Raw genomic sequence first — 20,927 nt, forward strand, 5'->3', positions numbered from 1 at the left:
GTAGGTATGTGGAAGTTTACTCGTTTGTTGAGGTAGGCCGGACTGGTGCCGTGGAGGGCCTTGTGAGCATGGACGAGGACCTTGAAAATGATCCTTTTGTTGATGGGAAACCAGTGTAGGGATCTGAGGTGAGTGGATATGTGTTTGTGGCGAGGGAGGTTGAGGATGAGTCGTGCGGCTACGTTCTGGACTCGCTGGAGTTTTCTTTGAAGTTTGGCTGTGGTCCCAGCGCAGAGGGCATTGCCATAGTCCAGTCTGCTGCTGATGAGGGCGTGGGTGACTATTCTTCTTGTTTCTAGGGGTATCCATTTGAAAGTCTTGTGTAGCATGCGAAGGGTGTTGAAGCAGGAGGATGATATGGCGTTGATTTGCTGGGTCATGCAGAGGGATGATAACAGTATGATGCCAAGGTTGCATGCGTGGGTGGTGGGTGCTGGGGTTGGTCCGAGGGTGGTGGGTCACCAGGAGTCATTCCGTGCTGTCTTGTTGGGGCCGAAGATGATGATCTCTGTTTTGTTTGAGTTCAATTTGAGGTGGCTTGGAGTCTGGCGTGCAGGTTAATCTGGCGGTGGCTGGATTGTTGGTGAGGGAGATGATGAGCTGGGTTTCGTCAGCGTAAGAAATTATGGTGATGCCGTGTAGTGAGTGTATGTGGAGTGTTCTAGCTAATGTTTTCTGTTGGACCGTGTGGTTGTTGTTTAATAGGGGGAGCGTGTTGATATCCAACTAAGCTATGTATTTATTTGTTTAACAGGTTTCTATAGCACCATGAGGTTATAAAATATAACAAGAATAATTACACTATGGTCTTACATTGCATAATAAACTGTGTGAGTGGTTGAAAACACAGTGGAAGGACAAGAGGTAACTAAAAGGTAGGGACCAAAAGGAGTTCAGAGTTCCAAAAATAAATGAGAGATCGAGAACAGGAGAAGCAGAAGGACAACAGGAGAGAGAAGCAGATAGAAGGGAGAGGATAGGGAGAGGGTACAGCCTCAGCACCAAACTAGGAGTAGAACAAAGCATTAGGTAGACAGCAGAGAGGACAGTGGTGTGGGGAATGTGGGGACACAAATGGAGCGGAAGGATGAAGAGCATATATGATCATGGGGAAACCAGCCATTTACAGTCAGATGCAGTCTGAAGTGGTGCGTTATTAGATGCTTGTGGAATGACAGGAGGTTCGGGTTTAGTCACGAGGTTATCAGAGACAGAGAGTTCCATAAAGCACTAGTGCACCTCAGAAACAATGGTGCTGTTCATGGGTTGTTTTGAAGATTGGCGTTTCCAGCAGCAGATTGGTTTTGATTCAGAGCCCCTCTCATGTCACCTGATAGTTGGAGGAGATTAGATGGTAAGATGGACAGTCGCATGTACTGCTTTGTGAGCTAGACAACCCAATTTCAAAATGCATTCTCGCCACCATCTGGAGTCAGTGTAACTCAGTGAGGGCAGAAGTGATGTAATCGAGTTTCCTAGAAGATGTTACAAGTCTGGGTGTGGCATCTATGATAGTTTTGAGTGTCAAGAAGGAGGAATGGGAGTCACCCACTAGGAGAGTGTCACAAAACTCCAGAAATGTAAAGATTAAGGCATGGGCTGATGTTTTTAGAAGAAGAGGGGATAAATATGGCTTGATTTTCATCAGGGCTTGAAGGTGAAAGTTTGTCATACTGGTGATTTTGTGTCTAGTGTGAACCCAGCTAAAATTACAGTAAGTGAACGAGAGTGGGGAATATTTGTTTTAGCAGCTCTGAGTCTAAATGTTTTCTGTGTTTTGGTGAGAACAAGATGAACTCAGTTTATGAGACTCAGAGTGAGGAAGGTCTCAGACATCCATGGATGAATGCACAGATCGGAGAGTGAGGATGTCAAGCAGTAATAAGGTTTTAAGTGGATTTGAGTATCACCTGTCTGTTGATGGAGTGGACACCCTTTTTCGTCCCACACTTCAGAGAGTTTTTCCATGTATAAAATTAAAAGTGCTGGGGCTGAAATTGAGCTTTGTGGTGTGGGGCATGACTTAGAAATATTGCCTCCAACGTGTATTGATGTATAGGGCTGTATGGATAAGAATTAGGTAAACCAATGTAGTACTGTACCCTTAATCATGAAGCGCTGTTTAAGTATGGATATCAGTTGTATATGGTCAATTGCATTGAAACATCCGGTGAAGTTAAGCAGAAGTAGGAGGAAGGAGCCACCACGATATACAGGGAGTGCAGAATTATTAGGCAAATGAGTATTTTGACCACATCATCCTCTTTATGCATGTTGTCTTACTCCAAGCTGTATAGGCTCGAAAGCCTACTACCAATTAAGCATATTAGGTGATGTGCATCTCTGTAATGGGAAGGGGTGTGGTCTAATGACATCAACACCCTATATCAGGTGTGCATAATTATTAGGCAACTTCCTTTCCTTTGGCAAAATGGGTCAAAAGAAGGACTTGACAGGCTCAGAAAAGTCAAAAATAGTGAGATATCTTGCAGAGGGATGCAGCACTCTTAAAATTGCAAAGCTTCTGAAGCGTGATCATCGAACAATCAAGCGTTTCATTCAAAATAGTCAACAGGGTCGCAAGAAGCGTGTGGAAAAACCAAGGCGCAAAATAACTGCCCATGAACTGAGAAAAGTCAAGCGTGCAGCTGCCACGATGCCACTTGCCACCAGTTTGGCCATATTTCAGAGCTGCAACATCACTGGAGTGCCCAAAAGCACAAGGTGTGCAATACTCAGAGACATGGCCAAGGTAAGAAAGGCTGAAAGACGACCACCACTGAACAAGACACACAAGCCGAAACGTCAAGACTGGGCCAAGAAATATCTCAAGACTGATTTTTCTAAGGTTTTATGGACTGATGAAATGAGAGTGAGTCTTCATGGGCCAGATAGATGGGCCCGTGGCTGGATTGGTAAAGGGCAGAGAGCTCCAGTCCCACTCAGACGCCAGCAAGGTGGAGGTGGAGTACTGGTTTGGGCTGGTATCATCAAAGATGAGCTTGTGGGGCCTTTTCGGGTTGAGGATGGAGTCAAGCTCAACTCCCAGTCCTACTGCCAGTTCCTGGAAGACACCTTCTTCAAGCAGTGGTACAGGAAGAAGTCTGCATCCTTCAAGAAAAACATGATTTTCATGCAGGACAATGCTCCATCACACGCGTCCAAGTACTCCACAGCGTGGCTGGCAAGAAAGGGTATAAAAGAAGGAAATCTAATGACATGGCCTCCTTGTTCACCTGATCTGAACCCCATTGAGAACCTGTGGTCCATCATCAAATGTGAGATTTGCAAGGAGGGAAAACAGTACACCTCTCTGAACAGTGTCTGGGAGGCTGTGGTTGCTGCTGCACGCAATGTTGATGGTGAACAGATCAAAACACTGACAGAATCCATGGATGGCAGGCTTTTGAGTGTCCTTGCAAAGAAAGGTGGCTATATTGGTCACTGATTTGTTTTTGTTTTGTTTTTGAATGTCAGAAATGTATATTTGTGAATGTTGAGATGTTATATTGGTTTCACTGGTAATGATAAATAATTGAAATGGGTATATATTTTTTTTTGTTAAGTTGCCTAATAATTATGCACAGTGATAGTCACCTGCACACACAGATATCCCCCTAACATAGCTAAAACTAAAAACAAACTAAAAACTACTTCCAAAAATATTCAGTTTTGATATTAATGAGTTTTTTGGGTTCATTGAGAACATGGTTGTTGTTCAATAATAAAATTAATCCTCAAAAATACAACTTGCCTAATAATTCTGCACTCCCTGTAGTATCTGATGGATTTCATGCAGAACAGGCAGTTTAAATGCCATAACCCATTCTGAATCTGGTTGATAAGCAGTGTCAAGGCTGCAAGCATTGATGTAACCCGTGGTTTGTAGAAAGACACATTTTTGCATAGTCATGCCTTCTGAGGAAAGATTTGACACAGGGAGGTAGTTGAAAGTCAGCTCAAAGACAAGGTGCATTTTTTAAATAAAAGAGGCGCTTTAACCGCATTTTAGAGAGTCAAGAACAGTTCTTTGACTAAGAGAAGCATAAATGATTTTGCACCAAGCATTGGTAAAGTAAGAGAAGTTTGCCTTGATGATGGTTGCTAATAAGCCATCATTGTAGAAATTAGTGGGTTTTAGATTTTTGATTAATAAGACGAGGTTTTCCAGATTGACCAGTTTCAAGAAATTTGATATATATTTCATTGTTGGCACTATCAAGATGAGTGCATTGCTGGGTGCAGAGGAGGCTGGAATCGAGACGATTTTGTTGTTAAAGAAGTCCAGAAATTAGTTAAATTTGTTGGATGAATGGTGAGAGTTAGCTTTTGCAGCCTGGTACATGTTTTATGGATGAGCAGGAACAGTGTTCTAGATGAATTTGTGGTTTGCTGTGCTTGGGATTATGTTTGTAATTTTATAAAGTGATGCCTGTGATTCTTCCCTCATGCTTTGAGTTTTATGTGGAAAATAGAGGATTTTGAGACATTGCATTAATTTTCTAGATCATGATTTTCTTTTTTCATGTTTAATTTGGAGAAAAACTAGGCTGAGAGAGTCTTAGATATTGTCACATTGGTAATGTGACTATGTCAACTGCTTGGGAGATGGGTTTGTTATAAATATCAAGGATGGCATTATTATTGTTAGAGGTGAGAGAGCATTTCTCCTTGTTTGCTCTTCCATTCTGCAGCACACACAGAAGGAACAAATCGCCATTAAAGATTGTTTTTGTGCAGGAAGTTGTGCCTTCCTGCACAACAATAATCTCTCCCGCAATGCAGTCTTCCTTGCAACATGGCGCAAGGCTGGCTGCATTCTCGCTCAAAGCTAATTAAGCCCGGCCCAGGGGGAAACACAGGGATGTGCTTTATTCATTTAACTACAGAGCATCCCTGTGTTTTAGAAGTGCGCCACTTCTAGTAAATATATCCTTAGGTGTTTAAGGTTGGTAGTGTTCACTTACATTTAATGTGATGGCAAATGGGGGGAAGGTGTTTGACAGAGGGTATGATGTGCTGCTTCAGGAGTAAACACATGTTACTGGTATGGTAAAGCATGCAAGAAGAGAAGAGGGACTTTGGTGAGAAGTGTAGGGGGAAAAGCGGGTGTAAATGGGGGAACTATAATGTAAGACCTCACAGCAGTAGAGGACTGATTTGTATAGATGATTTCAGGAGGAGGGTAACAGAGTGGAATTCTGAGGAAAGTGAGTTAATGAGGAAATGGTAGTGGAAGATAGTAGAGGAAAAATGTATAGAGGAAATTAAAGAGACAAACAGAAAGACAATAAAGATAGTAGCAGATAGAGAGATGTACATTGAAATAAGACAGCAACAGAAAAAAGGATTGAGGATACAGAAATGTCCAGTGTTATTAAGATGAAATTATATTAGAAGGATTGCAGAGAGAGTAAGATGAAGAAAACAATCTTGTTGCAATGCAAAGGATACATGAGTTTGAGCAAAAAGATGAGCTAGTCATATTAGTGTGCAAGAGATTGCATAATTACGGTGAGTAATTAGTGGAGTATGATAGTGGAGAGAGGAGGGAAGATAGTGTAGGTTGAGTAAATAAAGTGTTAGAGTGCTGTGCAGGAGACAGATCAGTCTGCAAGAGGTGTGGGTGGTGAATATAGCATAGGGAATACCACTATACATTAATATCATAGCCATACTTTGAGGGACAAAAATATCATCAATCAAGTACGTACAGATTTTCTATAACTACCTCCACATATATGTAATGTGACAATAATTATATTTTCAAGGTACGCAGATGTGAATTTGAAAATAGTATATCTGTATTTTCTTATATGCCCGTATCTTTCAATATTTTTGTCCTCAATATTTTGGCTATGATATTAAGTCATAATTATATTTCACACTCAATATGGCAGACTACAACATGTGCAAAACAATCCTAGTCTGTAAACAGGGAGGCAACATCAATCTGGCTAGCGCTGGAAATGCACAGTCACCTCTAGTGTAGCAGAAATGGTTGGAAGGACTGGGAAACTACCTCAGAGGTAAGATGCTTCAGTTGGATTCCAGAGCCTACAGAGGAAGGAAGGGGGGTTTAGTAACGACACACAGACAAGGCTAGATTGGTCGGACTTGGCTCCAGGTTTTTCCCGGGAGGATGGAAGGGTATGGGAGGGTTCCTTTTGTTACTGAAGGGCTGGTTTAGTAGCAGTGCAGCAGTTTTAAAGGCACTGCAGGGTTCCTTTCCAACAGTTTTCAGGCAACAATAAAAGTGCCAAGAGAACACTGGTGATTAATGTATCTGCTGGCAAGAGGTTTCTAGTGTAGAGTTGTCTAGTGGCAGTTTTGACTATTCTAAGGTAGCGCAGAGGGTTAATGTGCTTGCTGCAAATAACGTGTACAATGCAGATCACAGGACAGTATTATATGTGCAAGCCTCAGTGGGATAGTGTTTTGGTCACAGAGACACTTTTGTTACTGTGCAGTTCATATGTTACAATCATACTCTAGCACAGTGAGCTATGACCTGCCATCAAAGGGCTGCATACAAACTGCATGGTACAGGTTCAAAAGTTATTTTTTTCCCAGTCTTTGATCATCCTAATTTTCTTTAAAATGGTTTGTTTGTCTAAAAATAAATTTTTAGTATAGTCGACCCTAACCACTGTGTTACGTTCTGAATCCTGAGTTCATGCTCCCCAGACCAAATACTCCTGTGCTTAAATTGTAAATAAAAAACGTGCCAGTGCCCAAAGACCTCCTTTTAAACACACGCCTGCTGCAAATTAATGTGCAAAAATTGAATAGTGAGGCAGCGTAATCCTGAAGCCATCTTAGGCCTCTTTAATTCACTTACCGCCACTACCTTCCCCTTCAGCTCACTTTTGCAGCTTTCTGTTTTCTCCCTCTGTAATGTTTTTTTCATTTTTCTCTTTCTCCGTCTTCCCTATATGTGTCTTTTGCTTGCAGTAAATGCTTCAGACAGAAAAATAAGCACCGGCCCTCGAAAATAAGTGCTGGTCCTCCGTACCAGAAACAACAAGCACAAATTAAACACTGAAACACTCTTAAAAAATGCCTACCAGTATCGATGATGTGAATCCTACCCCTTAAAGTACCCTTTGTCTTATGTAACATGTTCTATACACTGATATACACACGTATGAGTCATTATCTGTGTATGTATAGTGCTCCAACACCCTACGCTAGCAAGACAGGTGCCATAAAACAAATGAAATACTTGTGAAAGAGGGGGCTATGGAGAGACAAGAGGCACTGATAGAGAGTGAAAGTGAGGAAATTAATAGAGCCCCAAGTAAAGATTGCCATATCCTCGTGCAATGTAAGGTCATCATTTGCTAAGCTTTAAAACTAATACGATTGAATATGTAATGAAAAATGTGTTGTAGAATGCACCAGTTTTGCCATTTTCCCCATATTTTTGTAGTGGTCAGTCTTACTTGCTATGCACAGTATCGGGGCTGGTCTCACAAAATTTGCCAGGGCTCCTTTGGTTTCCCAGTCCAGTTCTGGCAACAGACGATTCAGTGGGCAGTAGACTGTACATAGTTAGATCAGCCATTTTAATTGTGGTTAAAAAACTGTTTGTGGCCAAAATCATCCCTTCCCGTTGCATTGAGACGCCATCCTCTGGAAACAGAACCACTGCTCTCTTTCAGACTGGGAAGATAAACTGGGAATTGATAGCTTGAATTGATGGATTGAACAATAAAAGTCGCAGAGTTGCCAAACGTGGGGGGCAGATTTAAGAGACCCTAACGCCTCCTTGCGCCACATTAGCAACATTTTTTGTTAATGCTAATGTGGCCCAACAAAGCCAAAACCGCCATGCCAAATATACAAAGTGGCGGAATGCATGCATAGCACCACTTTGTAACCCTCTGCACTACATTTGGCCTATGCCAGACATAATGTATGCAAATGGGGCGTTCCCCCATCAGGGGGGCTGAAAAAGTGAAGCAAAGAAATCCAAAAGATGCCTGCTCAGAGCAGGAGTTTAAAGGAGGTACACCATTGTTTACAATTATATTTTGTAAGTTTACACCTCTTTTGTGTCACAAAATTACGCAAATGGAGTGCAAAAAAAAGTATACATATAGGCCTAATTCTGCAAACCTCCGAACTAGTGTCAAAAGGTTTGAAGCTAGTTCTCTCACTACATGGTGGCGTTAGGGGTGTGCTAGGGGGCGCAAAAAAGTGGCGCTGCACTTGCAGTGGCAACTTTCTTAAATCAAGCCCGTGGTGTTGTAATTCAGCTCCATGAGAAATTAGGGCGATGTGCTCCTGTTAACCGTTATCTTGCTTTCCTATCTGGGCGGATTTCAGCAGCAGGGGCAGAGGTTCTCAGGCCTCAGGGCGAACACCAGAATTCAAACGGGAGTGAAGGAATTTCAGAGAGCTGCAAATTACGTTTACAGCCTAAAACATGAGTACAACGTTCATTTCCACCAGATGGCAGCAGAGAATTAGTGTTGGGTCATAGCAGTATTTGTAACGTTGCAGTAATAGTCTAAAGGACGATTTGAGATGATAGTGGAACAATGAAGAAGCTTTTATTTAAATTGCATGCCAGGTGTTCGTATGCATCTATCTTTAAATTGGACCCTTCATAGAAAAGTGCACTTTGAGAGGCTCTCCTACCAATGTGTCTGCAGAAAATGAACAGGGACATTTAAGGGACTACAGGTTCATTCGACTGCTGTTAGTCTATTTGGAAAGATTCTTGCGTTCCCGCCATTTTAGCCTGCGCTTCAGGGCCTCTGTACTTGAGATGATAACAGCAAATCTGTGTAGCAATCTGATAGGTCTACAGGGTTATCAGTTAGATATAGAGTTGATCTTCGTGTATTTATAACGGTATGCGGCCAGTGCTCTGTCTACTATGCCCGTTTGGATGTTGATAGTTGTTTCTTAGCGGGAAGTTGCATATGTAGCAAAATTCTTGTACCGGCTCTGTGCAAGTACCGCTCTTATGTATACAGCTCCTTCAGGGTGCTGTGCTCTGTGTATCGTCCATGAGTGTGTGCTCTCATGAGCACACAGAGCACACAGCTATCCAACTAGATTGCAGGAGCTGTTTTTAGGGTCGAGCCTGCGTTGCATAAGCTCGCAGGCATGCGTATCGCAGCGAGACGCTTTAGTGTTTAGAAAAGGGCTCGGAGCCCTATCGACGTCACGTCAGTGTGTTTCATTGGTTCGTGGGCTTGCCTAATAAAATCTGCTTGCTTTCCTTAGTCGAAGGCATGCATACGTCATGCCTTTTCCGGTGGCTAGCCCTTCACGAGCGCATCGACCAAGTACAGAAAACATGCGAGGCTCGCTGTTTTATGTCCGGCTCGTGGACTACTTTTTCTGTAATTTACTAACGCGATTTTGCTTGGCAGAAGTCGAGCGCTTTACATAGTTAATTGCACTTTTTCGGGTCACGTACATAAATGCACTTTTGCCGATAGGTGAAAAGTCGGGTTAGGAGTTTACAATGCTATCAGCTCTAACATGAGCAAACGCGAGACCCGTTGCATTGCAAATGCTTGTTTGGTTGAGCGTACAATCCAGCGCAAGATGTGAGGTTGCAAAAGCAGATTACCCAGATCTTACATTGGGCACCCATTGCTTACCATTAACTCTCATATGTTTACTTTTTAGTTGATGGCCTGCCTTGTCTATCTTGAGTTCCCCTCCCCTGAAGAACAGCCTCTTTGTTTGAGTCCTTCCAAAGCTTCACTTGTAGGGAACTACTATTTTATTTTTGCTTAAGTACCCCACAAGTAAACATGTTTTTTAATCAATTTCCTTCATGTACCCCTCTCTCCAGTCCATGTTGCTCTGTTTCATCAGTGTACTCTTCTCCCCCTGTGCTTCTATCTCCAGTTTCTGTTTGTTTAAGCACTCCACAAGTGTGTTTTCTGCTTGTCTCCTTTGTGTGCATCCCTCTTCTGCTGTTCCATGTTGGTTTCTCTAGTTCATGTGCTTTTCTCCTTTGCCCTGCTTTCTCTCATATGTGTGTTTCATTTTCCCAACTTCTGTGTTCTGGGAGGCAACTGGTTGTCGGCTGTTAATGCATTATGATTTAGTGTCCTTTAAAGAGGTGTATCTTCAACTCATTCCTAAATTGGAGAAGCGGTGGGGAGGCCCTAATATACACAGGGATGTTGTTCCAGAATATGGGTGCATAGATGGAAAATGTCTGCTTCCTTGTTTTTTCACACTATGTTGTCTTCAGTCTGATAGTGTCTTGGCTGACTATGCTGAGAAACACCAAAGATGGTGAGCTGGTCTGCAAGATGACTGGGGGTGCTAGTCCTGGTGACTTTGTAAATGATGAAGCTGGTTTTGAAGATAGTGCGGGCTGGCGAATATTGCTGGTGGAGCTCCATTAGAATGAGATGATTTGATCATATTTCTTCAGGCTCTGGATGAGGCATGCTGTGATACTATCATTCCCTTTGTGTTCTCTCTAGAAATTATCCTATTGAGTGGCTCAAATTGGTATGCACTGTTCAATGGTTCTTCTATTTGCTGTGCAAGTCTCAGCTTACAGCTCTTTCTACCCAATACTCCTCATATTATGTGCCTCAGTTTTCAGGTTTGCACTCCAAATTCCAGCTTAGCCCACCATTCCATCATTTCAAGAGCCAACAATACCCTCAACGCAGTTGCCATAGCATAAAAGGTCAGATTTTTGTTGTTGTTATTATCTAAATATAGTGGGTCATATCTGTGCTTTCTCTGACCAATATTACCACTTACTTCCAAAGAATTAACACACATACGTCAAACCATGCCAAGGTTATGTCTTTGTATACAAAGTTCTTTCTAACTAAAAGACAAAACCTTTCTGGACATACCAGCAACAGTTAAAAGTCGTTTTTATGTCACAGTGTGCCATTTCATAGCCTCTCAAATACATCCAACCAAGTCAACTTCCCTATCCACATTTGAAAATGCCACTAAGGAGGCATCTTACTCAATAATGTCATTCCCTGGCCTTCTTTTAGGGTAAAATAACTGATGGATGAGCCTTTGCTTTCTTAGGTACAGTTCACAATGGGAAAATCAACAACATTCACACTTCAATTTGGTGGAAGAGGCCTATCAGCCTCCCTTCTGCCATCTACTTAAACACATTGTTTTTTTTTTCCCATTTGATACTTTTATCAGTGTAAATGTTTCGGGCCCCTTACTCTATTTGTGTTTCTGTGAAGAAGTCCCAAATTACTATATGTACCACTTATCATTGCTATTTTCAGTCACCTGTCATGATAATGTGCCAATCAATCTTGAAACAAATCTACTATACCCAGACTACGAGCCCTATCACACAACTTCCTTCTTGTTGCCTTTATTTATTCCTTAGCAACGCATGAGTAGCTGTACTCATCTGCATTTGGAGTATTTGTGTTTTAACATGTTCACCCGTCTTGTTTGTGTCCTTTTATTGCAGATTCAACACACCCTGCACCCTAAGAGTGCAACCTGTTGCTGGAAACTCCAATAGCATAGCAAGACTGGCATGGGCCTTCATGCAAAGAAATATAATGGTAATATTGGTGATTGGACAGCCCATCAGAGCCATAGCCACTGCACCTGCTGCACTAATGATAGCTGCACCCCTTGGAAATTCTCCTCCTTAAAGTAGGGCACTTAAGAAAGGGGCATTAGTACCCTGGAAAGCTGCTCTCTAAGAGTCCAGCCAATACAAGGCTATGCAGCCCCACACACCACAGCCAGTGATCTGCAACAATTTAAATCCGTACCATGGACACGTCTTGACATATGTATGCATGAGCAAAATTCTTCATTGTATCTGGGTCCGATCAGTCCCCTGAAATAATCCTGCCTCCACGCTACATCAATAATTTAAAAAGTAATGTGCTCTTATCAGGGAACTTAATGGAGTGAAAATGCAGACGTCCATAAATCATTTCCATAAGTATCCTTGTCCTACATATCAGTCACCTCTCTTCTTCTTTAGATCCCTCCTTGCACCTCACCTCACCTCATGCATAAGCATCCCTGCTCAAACCTTTCCTTGGTAACCATCATTGAATGTGCCATCCAGGACTGTGTACTTTGCTCGTAAAGCAGTTGCCACCCTTCATCAACATCTTTTTCTTTTTTCTCTCTCTAAACTTCCTTCCCTTTCACCAGCATCATGCTCTTAGAGGTTTAGTTCTGTCTTGTACCCGACCATTATAAAACAACATGTAGCGAGGTTTTGCAGCACTTGTAAATAGTGCAATAAGTAACAGTTTAATCCATTCATATTGTGTGTAGCCAAAATATACAACAAACTAAAATGTACAGTTTTATGGACCAATTCCATCAAAACTGCCTAAGCCTAGCATTGATTCAGTTATCTTTGTATCCTTGAGAGTGACAACAATTCCATACTGACAAATAACTTTGATGAGTGGGTGTGCAAGCTCAACCACGTTGAACAAGTTGTATTTGCCTGTGTGGGTCCCTAGACCTATGATAGGATTTGCAGGATGTTGAGGAGTATCATGCCAAATGTTGGTAAACTTGAAAGTTGCCTTTGCAAGCTTGGAGGATTTAGCAGATTACAACATTTTTCAGATAGTTTTAACCACAAAACAGCCAAGCATTGTAAGGGTTGTGGGGTGGTGCCATCTCTTAGACAATCTGCATTTCAGTTGTGCCCTGTTTGCAGGGTCAGCCATGGTATTGACATCAGTGTCTATGAGGTAATGTCTCTTTAGAGATAAGATTACAACAGCAATCAAAAATGCAGTCAATAATAAAGGACTGACCCAAAAGGAAGTTCAAGATCAAGAATTTAGGAAAACCATGAAGGTTTTTTTAACATTTAGATGCAATATAGGAAACTGAAAAATGCAAATGCAAATGCAGCAGAAATCTCACTGGATCAGTCAAAGACACATACATCAATTGCTATGAAGACTATCAGTTGCAGGATTATTAAGTAATTAAACAAAATTGGGTAAGCATATTAAGACCGAAATGTGCAACACATCAAAAGGGAATCAGACAGCATCCCTAATAGAAACCCAATATCTTCTGTCTCACTCCCAAAACTGAGGCTATATATAGCTAAAATCACCAAAGAATATGTTGGAAACTCTCTTACATTGGGTTCACTCTTTCTTCTTACATCTACAATTTGTGCCATTTCAAATAATTCAAATAAATGAAACAGAACAATTGTGCAAATTAACACAATAATTGCTGGGGTTAGTATAGTAAGCAGCATGCTCCTTCCCCAAGCTATCAGGTGATTTAGCAACCCTTCTAAATCCCCTTCCAATCTCACCAAATAAGGAACCACCTGATTTCCAAAAATCATACTCCTTAAAAGCTTTCGCTTCATAAGAAATATTAGTATAATTGTTTATGAGAGCATTAATAAGCTTACTGATATCTGAGATGAAGGTCCACCACTTTTGTACCCTCAAAACACAGTAAACGCCTCCCTCCTTTGCAAGAAGGATATCTAACGCAAGACAGTTCTGCATAATCATAACATGCATAGCCACTAGTTCTTGATTTTAGTTAGTGCTCCAGCAGTGTTAGAAGCAAGGCAATCTACAAGTGTAGATAATTGTCTAATTTTACATTATTCATAGCCACACCAACAGACAGAATCATAGCACCTAACACATCCAACACCATTCCCCAAACCTATACTTCACTCTTTTCAAACCAACAGCATCATCTATTTTGTTCATATGGTAAACTCAGGGACTATGAGAGCAAACTGAGAACTTCCCACCCAATTATGAGGCAGTTTGAACTAAGCAGTCTTCTCACACAGATAATACATTCTGGAAAATATTTGGTCTTCGCCAACCAAAAACTCATCGTCAACAACGTAGCTCCTTTCACACTCACTCTCTCAAACCAACTCTATTGATTTTATCCTGTGGGGCCTCTGAAGCGCAGCACATTCACAACTCTTTTTTCCATGCTCTGTTATCAGCCTCGGATTCACATTCAAATTGCTGTATTTCCATCAGCATCAATTTGTACTAAATTTCACTTACATCTTTCCCATTTCTCAAATTTTACACTCTCCTCTCTTTACATTCCTTAACAAATTCATGCTCCTGTCCACTTAAGCTTCACACATGCTTAATTTTAGTAATATTAGAATTCAATGTTTTGCAATCATCTTCAAGTATTTAAAATAAGTCATACAATTCCCAGAATCTTCAGGTACAGGAAGTTCTTCTTCCATTGAAGAACTGAAGTCAAAATATATGGCAACAAAAACTCTTGCTTATAAAAAATGCTAACAGCAATATTACATAATAAACTATAAGAAAGAGGCAATTGGAAACATGTTGCATGCGTAATGTCATTTCCACTACCTTTGGCTTTCTGGTGACTCAGCTTTCATTTTATGAATGAATGTTGAAATGTGATTTTACAGGTAACCTGGCTGACTATAAGAAGTACAGCACCTACAGTTGATTTTTGGATCCAAAGCCATATTACACATGGTGATAGTAAAAAATTCAAAAATACAGAATCCAATTGTTTTCCTATAAATCTTAAATTATTATATAACTACAAGATTCTTAAGATGGAGTGCTTCTTGGTTTAACATATCCCTTAGTCTCCATGAAAAGATGTACTCATATAACACAAGACTCTTAATTCTAAGAAAACATATGTTTCACTATTTATAGCTAATGAAGTTTAGGGATTTCACCAGTCTTTGTAACTAATAGTACTTTCCTTAAAGTGTTAAGTAAATTTTTTCATCTGCTCCACATCATAGCGCTTTAAGGGGGCATATTTATACTCTGCACCAAATTACCGTCATTTTTTTTTTTACTCTAATTCGGTGCCAAATGAACTCCATATTTATGCTTTAGCGCTAGACCCATACAGCGCCAAATTTATGGAGTTAAAGTCATTTTCTAGATGTGGAAACCTATCTTGCCTTAATGAGATGCAAGGTAGGCTTTCCCGTGCAAAAAATGACTCTATGGCCTTAACGTCATATTTATACTCCAGTGCAAAAATAGTGCACGGAAGGGAGGAGGGGTCAACAAATGGTGCAAAGCTTGCTTTGCCACATTTTTTAATGCCAGGTTCAGGGCAGGCGTTAGGTGACCTGTGGGCCTATTTCCATGGTGCAACATCATGAAATTATCCCGCAGGTGCCCTCCCCAGGCCCCAGGGACACCCCCACCCACACCAGAGGGACAACAGAGAATGGGGGGACTACATCCCAGGTAAGTACAGGTAAGTATTTTATTTTATTTTTTAAAGTGCCATTGGGGGCCCTGAAATGGGCTCCTATACATGACACAGGGTGCAATGGCCCTGCCCAGGGGACCCTGGTCCACTTTGCTGGTCATTGGGGTGGTAGGCATGACTCCTGTCTTTCCTAAGACAGGAGTCATGTGGTATAGATGGTATGGATGGTTTTGCATCAGAAAATGACTCTAGGCAGGTTAGAGTAATTTTTTTTTTACTCTAACCTGCCTAACGTCATTTTTTGGTGCAAAACCCAATTTTTCCATACCGCCAGCCCCACCTGACTAACGTAATTTTGTTTTTACACTAGCTTGCACCATTCCATAAATTCGGTGCCCGGCTGGTGCACAGAAATGGTGCAAGCCGGTGCTAAACATTTTGGTGCAAAACTGCATTAGTGCAGTTTTGCCCCAAAAAGTATAAATCAGGGCCTAAATTTGCTGTTCACCTCTCCCTTTGTTTTACAATTGATCAGTGCCGGCACCTCCACTTGGGCCTTCGGGCGTCTCCCTTCCCCACTGCAAACAACCACATTGATTCCTATAAATTTAAATATTCCTTATAACTGTTTTAAATGCTTTGTCCCATGCCCTGGCCATGGTGCTCTTTTTATTGTTTTGGGATTGCAAAAAAAATCCAAATCAATTTGCAAACTTTGTGCTGTCTGTGTAATAGGAAATGTGTCAAACAATATTTGAACCAGGACCTACATGACAAAAACTGTTTTCACATTATTTTCAACATACTCACATAATAAGAAATGCAATTTCCCCAGTTTTCAAATGTGGTTGAAGCAAAATCAGTTTGCTCTGCTTTTTATTACATTACATAAGCATCTAAACAGTGTAAAACTAGTTTGCTCTATTTTGTCCTGAAAGGCTGCTCACACACTAAGATTGTGTTCTTAAAATGTACACAACACACATAAAATATTTTATAGTAAAAAAAAGTGCGTTTTAGAACAATTCTTCAGATTATTTTCAAATTTTTGCTCTCTGGTGCAAATGTTTTTTCAGTAACATGGACCAGTGCTTATCTTTTACTACAAAAGAAACAAAATGTCTTTACCATATTGTACCACACTAGTGGATTTTTCTGTGCTATAGCCCAACAGTTCACTCTAACATTCATCACATTCCTAAGGGGCCTATTTATCCATGGCCTTATTTAGAGTTTGGTACTGGGTGCTCTGTCATAAAAAAACAGAGTACACTGCCCGCCAAACCCTCAGTCGGCCTGCCTCATTTAGAGACGGGCAGATCTTAAGTATTCTGTCGAAGGTGCTCTTCTTGGTTCCATCCATGAAATACTTCCTCTGACAGTATTTATATTATTATGCATTTTGGAATTGTGATGGTTTTAATTAACCGTGTCAATAAACTTACTTACTTACTTCCTCTGACAGCCCAACGGAATAGGTTTCGTTGGAGGAAGGATATTACACCACTCGCCCTATTTAGGGTTAATAGTGTGATATATTTATTTTCCTATCAGTGCGCGAGACAGAAAAAAAATAAATGACTCGCACACCCTAGGAGGAATCTCCCAGGGTTTGAGGATTCAAAGAATTTTAAAACGCTTAGTGAGTGGCTGTCAAAACTGATGGCGGCCATCCACGAAATGTTTTGTACACAGAAAGGAACCACCATGATGTGGGTTCCTATCAATGCAGAGAGAGGGTTGTCCTTTAGGATGGCGGAGGTAACGTCTCCTGCAATCCTGGCGATGCTGTGCCATTTCGCACACTCTAATCAGGCCATAAGTAATAGAAGCATGCAGCAGTGAGTCCCTCATTTGATAGGAGGCACACCTCTTCCAAATGAGGGTACACTCTATTTTGAATATGCACACCTATACAAAGTGCAATTTTCAATAGGACATTCCTCAAATAAAAGAATTGCTTAGGCGCTTCAATCCCTGAAGCAAGGAAACAGTATGTATACATATTTCATTATGTGCTCTGGCCAGCTCCTCACTCTAGGCCTCTGTCATATTTCTTTATCAGATAACTTTTCATCTCTTTATTTCATTATGTCATTCCTTCACACACAGTGCTCTCCTATAATGCAGTTCACATCCTGACCTGTTAAGACTACCACTCAAAATTTAAGAAATGGAGTTTCAGTGTCATATAATCTATTACTACATACATGTCATCCTGTGAATACCAGGGGATTGTAAACTGGGTGCCTTTTTGCACTTATGTTATCGGTATCACCATCACTTACAAAAAAAAAGATGCCTTAATTTGAAACTTATCCCCTTTATACTGCAGATCAACACATCATAATAATATAAACAATCCTTGGCTAATATAACCGTTATGAATGTGATCTGTAATCAATTGAATATTCATACATTAAAATTAGTGTTTTTTTAATGTAAAACATGTTTTGCCCAGATAGTCATTGGACTGATTGCATCAGGAATTGCACTCAACCTGTTAGATATTCCTAATGCATGAAGAACAGACGAAGTAGAGAACACTTACTTTCTTCTGCGGCTTCCTGTATTTCTATTGCTTGGTTGTACAGCATTTCACTTTTTTCTTTACGATAGTTGATTTGCGTATCAATTCCGACCACAGCCTAAGGAAAGAAGGCAAGTTTCTCAGAGTTTTCACCTAAGAACATATCAGCCACAGTGCAACAATGTTAGAGGTGAGAAGAGGAACAATATTTCTGTAAATGATATTTAGGGCACAATACGTACCTCAGACAGTATTTCGGACTACAATATTCTAACATGCGACAATGTAAAGAATGAAACTTCAGTTTATGAACAAATTGTGGTTATTCATGGTCTATGTAGGATCGACCGTTGATTATTTTAGTTTAACCTCATCTTTGACAATCCGTTTGAGGACTGTGTAGATAACTATAGCTATTTTATTTATTAGTTACATGATAAACTATGAAAAATGAACAATCAGAACTTTTACATATAATGTATGGATGGACAAGTAGGGCTGCCACATTGCTGTGGGTACACCAAACATCATGTGCCAAGGGGCATATTTGTAAGGGGATTTGCATTGTTTCTGCATCATGCAAAGTGATGCAAGCACGACGCAAGAAGACACGCAAGGCCAACTTGTGTGGCCATGAGTGGCTTCATTACTCTGGAGTAAAGCAATATAGTGCAAATCTTTGCACTGTGTTACTTTGCCTCAGGGAGATGTTCCGTGGATGTCTCTATGCAACGTCCATGGATGTTGATGCATTCCCAGACTTACATGAAGTTGTAGACCTGGTAATGTGCCTCAGTTGATTGTTTTTTTGCAGGAAAGGGCCCCTTCCTGCACAAAAACAGTCCTTCATGGTGCAAGGGTGCCTGCGTTGGCGCTAGGCAGCCAAAACCGTGCCAACACAGGAACAGAAGACAGGAATTCACTGCATTCTTTTAAACGTGGTGCATTTCTGCCCTTTCCCTGTGATGTGCAAAGTTTAATGCAGAAAATTCCTCTGCTGAGTGCCTCTGAGGGTTGCTGTCACTAGGAACAGCCAAGAGATGCAGGCCAACAAAACCTTCCGCTGACTACTTGTAGTTGCTAACACTGATATATATGTCCAAAGCACCAGTAGAATTCAGTCCTGTATACCTTATTCATAAACATTTCCTTTTACTGGCTGGTGTTATTGATTCACACTACGTCACCATTTCAGTAATTTCCGAACCAAAATAAATTCTTCTTCAGACTTGGACTCAAAAAGTTGAAACTGTCCAGGATGACCAAATGTCCATCCTGACTGTGACTTTGTAGTTCTGCCAGCTGTCGCTCCTTAACAAGGCCTTATCCATTGCTAATACTTTTGCCAGTACCTTTTTGTATCTTGGGCTTCTATTATTCTATTATTTTCTTTTGTGTACTTTGGTCTTGCTTTTCATTTTTTTTTACAAGGCTGGCATATCCCTCTGATCTTGTTTATGTTTCATGACTCTCTGAAATCAGAAACACTGCAGAGCTTAGAACTGTATCATAAAGAGGAAGGTGAGCCATGACCTACAGGAAGAACTTCTGAAAGGTAACACCTCGCTGATGCTGGCAATTGTGGTACTCTTGGTATGATATGGTACAGTATGGGACGGTATTGTGTGATATGGTTATTTCTAAAGCGTTTACTACAACTAACGCGATGATGAAGGGATATGTGTATGGGTACCAAGGTGCTCCATGAAAGCGCAGAGTGAGTGATTAGTCAAGTATAAGAGTTGCAGTTACTTGTGCTGTTTCCGTTTGATACCATCTATCATATAAATATTATTAATATTAAATATATTTAAAATTAAATATTCTTCCTGTGAGTTTTAGTACAAAGTTGTACAGGTGCCATATGTGATATTAGGCTTCAGTTACTTGAGTTAAACAGGAGTAGGTTGTGGCTGTTTGGCAGTGAGGAAATGGTGGCACATGTTCAACCAGTATTCGGTAATGGAGAGCGCCCTTTAACAACTGGGAACGGAGGAGCCAAAAATGTAACAAGCAATTTAAAGAATCCTTCGCTCAACTATTAATACAAGAATACTTTCTTGTCTATGTACCACATAGATTTTTTCTAATGGTAATCAGGTATTCTTTTTTTTGCCGTTCAGATTATTTGCCCAAGTACATATCTGTTTTCTTCTCTTGCCAGGTGTAGCTACGCTTTGGACCAAAAAAGGTTTAGTGAATCCATCTCCGGGTCGCCATTATGCTTGATGCCAAGAGTGGTTCAGTGCCAGTGGTGTATCCATTGTGTCAGGGGCCTTAGTGCGAAGGACATGGACCCCCTGCCCGCTGTTTGAACTGTCAAATAAAGCAGTAATCAGGGTTTGGTGGGCCCCTCAGATATTTAGGCCCCGATGTCACTGCACCTGCTGCACCAGTGGAAGCTTTGCCCATGCTCAGTGCCAGAGTACGGACCTTATGACTAAGTGCACCCCTGGTCTTCAGAGGAACCACAAATTCAGTTGCTGTTGTCTCCTAATTCACTCACGTTTGAGGTGATACTTCTCCAATCTCTTCCTTCTTTGAGTACTCCCACCATGGATGATAATTCACCAAAATTCCAAGGGCAGCAGAAGTGACTTCAAGCATCCTTTCATCTCAAATGACATCACAAGGTAGCCTCTCGCTCCACCTTTAGTATCGCATAGCTTGCCCTTTGTTGTCAGAATACCTGCGATACGAGCAAGAAGTGGAAATCACCGTCAATAGACAAGGCTCCTTTTTAGGTCTAGCATAGCAGCGCGCAAGCGCTGCTTTTCCGACGTGTTGGTATGTGTCTGGGCTTTTATCCACGCCCACCGCACACCCATCACTATCACTCGTTCATGGGCATGCCCTTCAAAAATCCTTTATTTTCGTTGGTAAATGGTTTATGTTTGTCTCTCCTTGGGGCAGTTTAGTTACCACCTTGGACATTGCCCCGTTACATGGCTATTTGCACTTTGGGCGATACATTTGACTGCGAGTGAACTTCTTTTTCCTTTTGTGGGCTGCTTCACGCTGATGCCGTGGCACTTTGAATCAGCTCGCTTATGTGAAACTAGTACTTTTCATTTTCAAATTATGTGGCAAGAAAAGTCTGGTTAGGAGTTTACAACGCTAATATCTCTAACTCGAGCAAATGTGAGACCCATTGCATTACAAATGCTTGTTTACTTTTAGTACCTTTCTTGGCCTTAGTGAC

At 41.1% G+C, this 20,927-nt stretch overlaps 1 protein-coding gene across 1 annotated transcript in view; it reads right to left on the minus strand.

Annotated features, from left to right (window-relative positions):
* Nucleotides 1-20,927, minus strand: part of LAMA4 (laminin subunit alpha 4) — a 557,086-nt gene that overhangs the window by 201,825 nt on the left and 334,334 nt on the right. Inside the window, exon 17 of the mRNA XM_069234539.1 lies at nt 17,747-17,843. Coding sequence (XP_069090640.1) covers nt 17,747-17,843 — 97 coding nt within the window. The remainder of the gene's footprint in view (nt 1-17,746; nt 17,844-20,927) is intronic.

The sequence above is a fragment of the Pleurodeles waltl genome, chromosome 5 (genome assembly GCF_031143425.1).
Source record: "Pleurodeles waltl isolate 20211129_DDA chromosome 5, aPleWal1.hap1.20221129, whole genome shotgun sequence".
Taxonomy (NCBI): Eukaryota; Metazoa; Chordata; class Amphibia; order Caudata; family Salamandridae; genus Pleurodeles; species Pleurodeles waltl.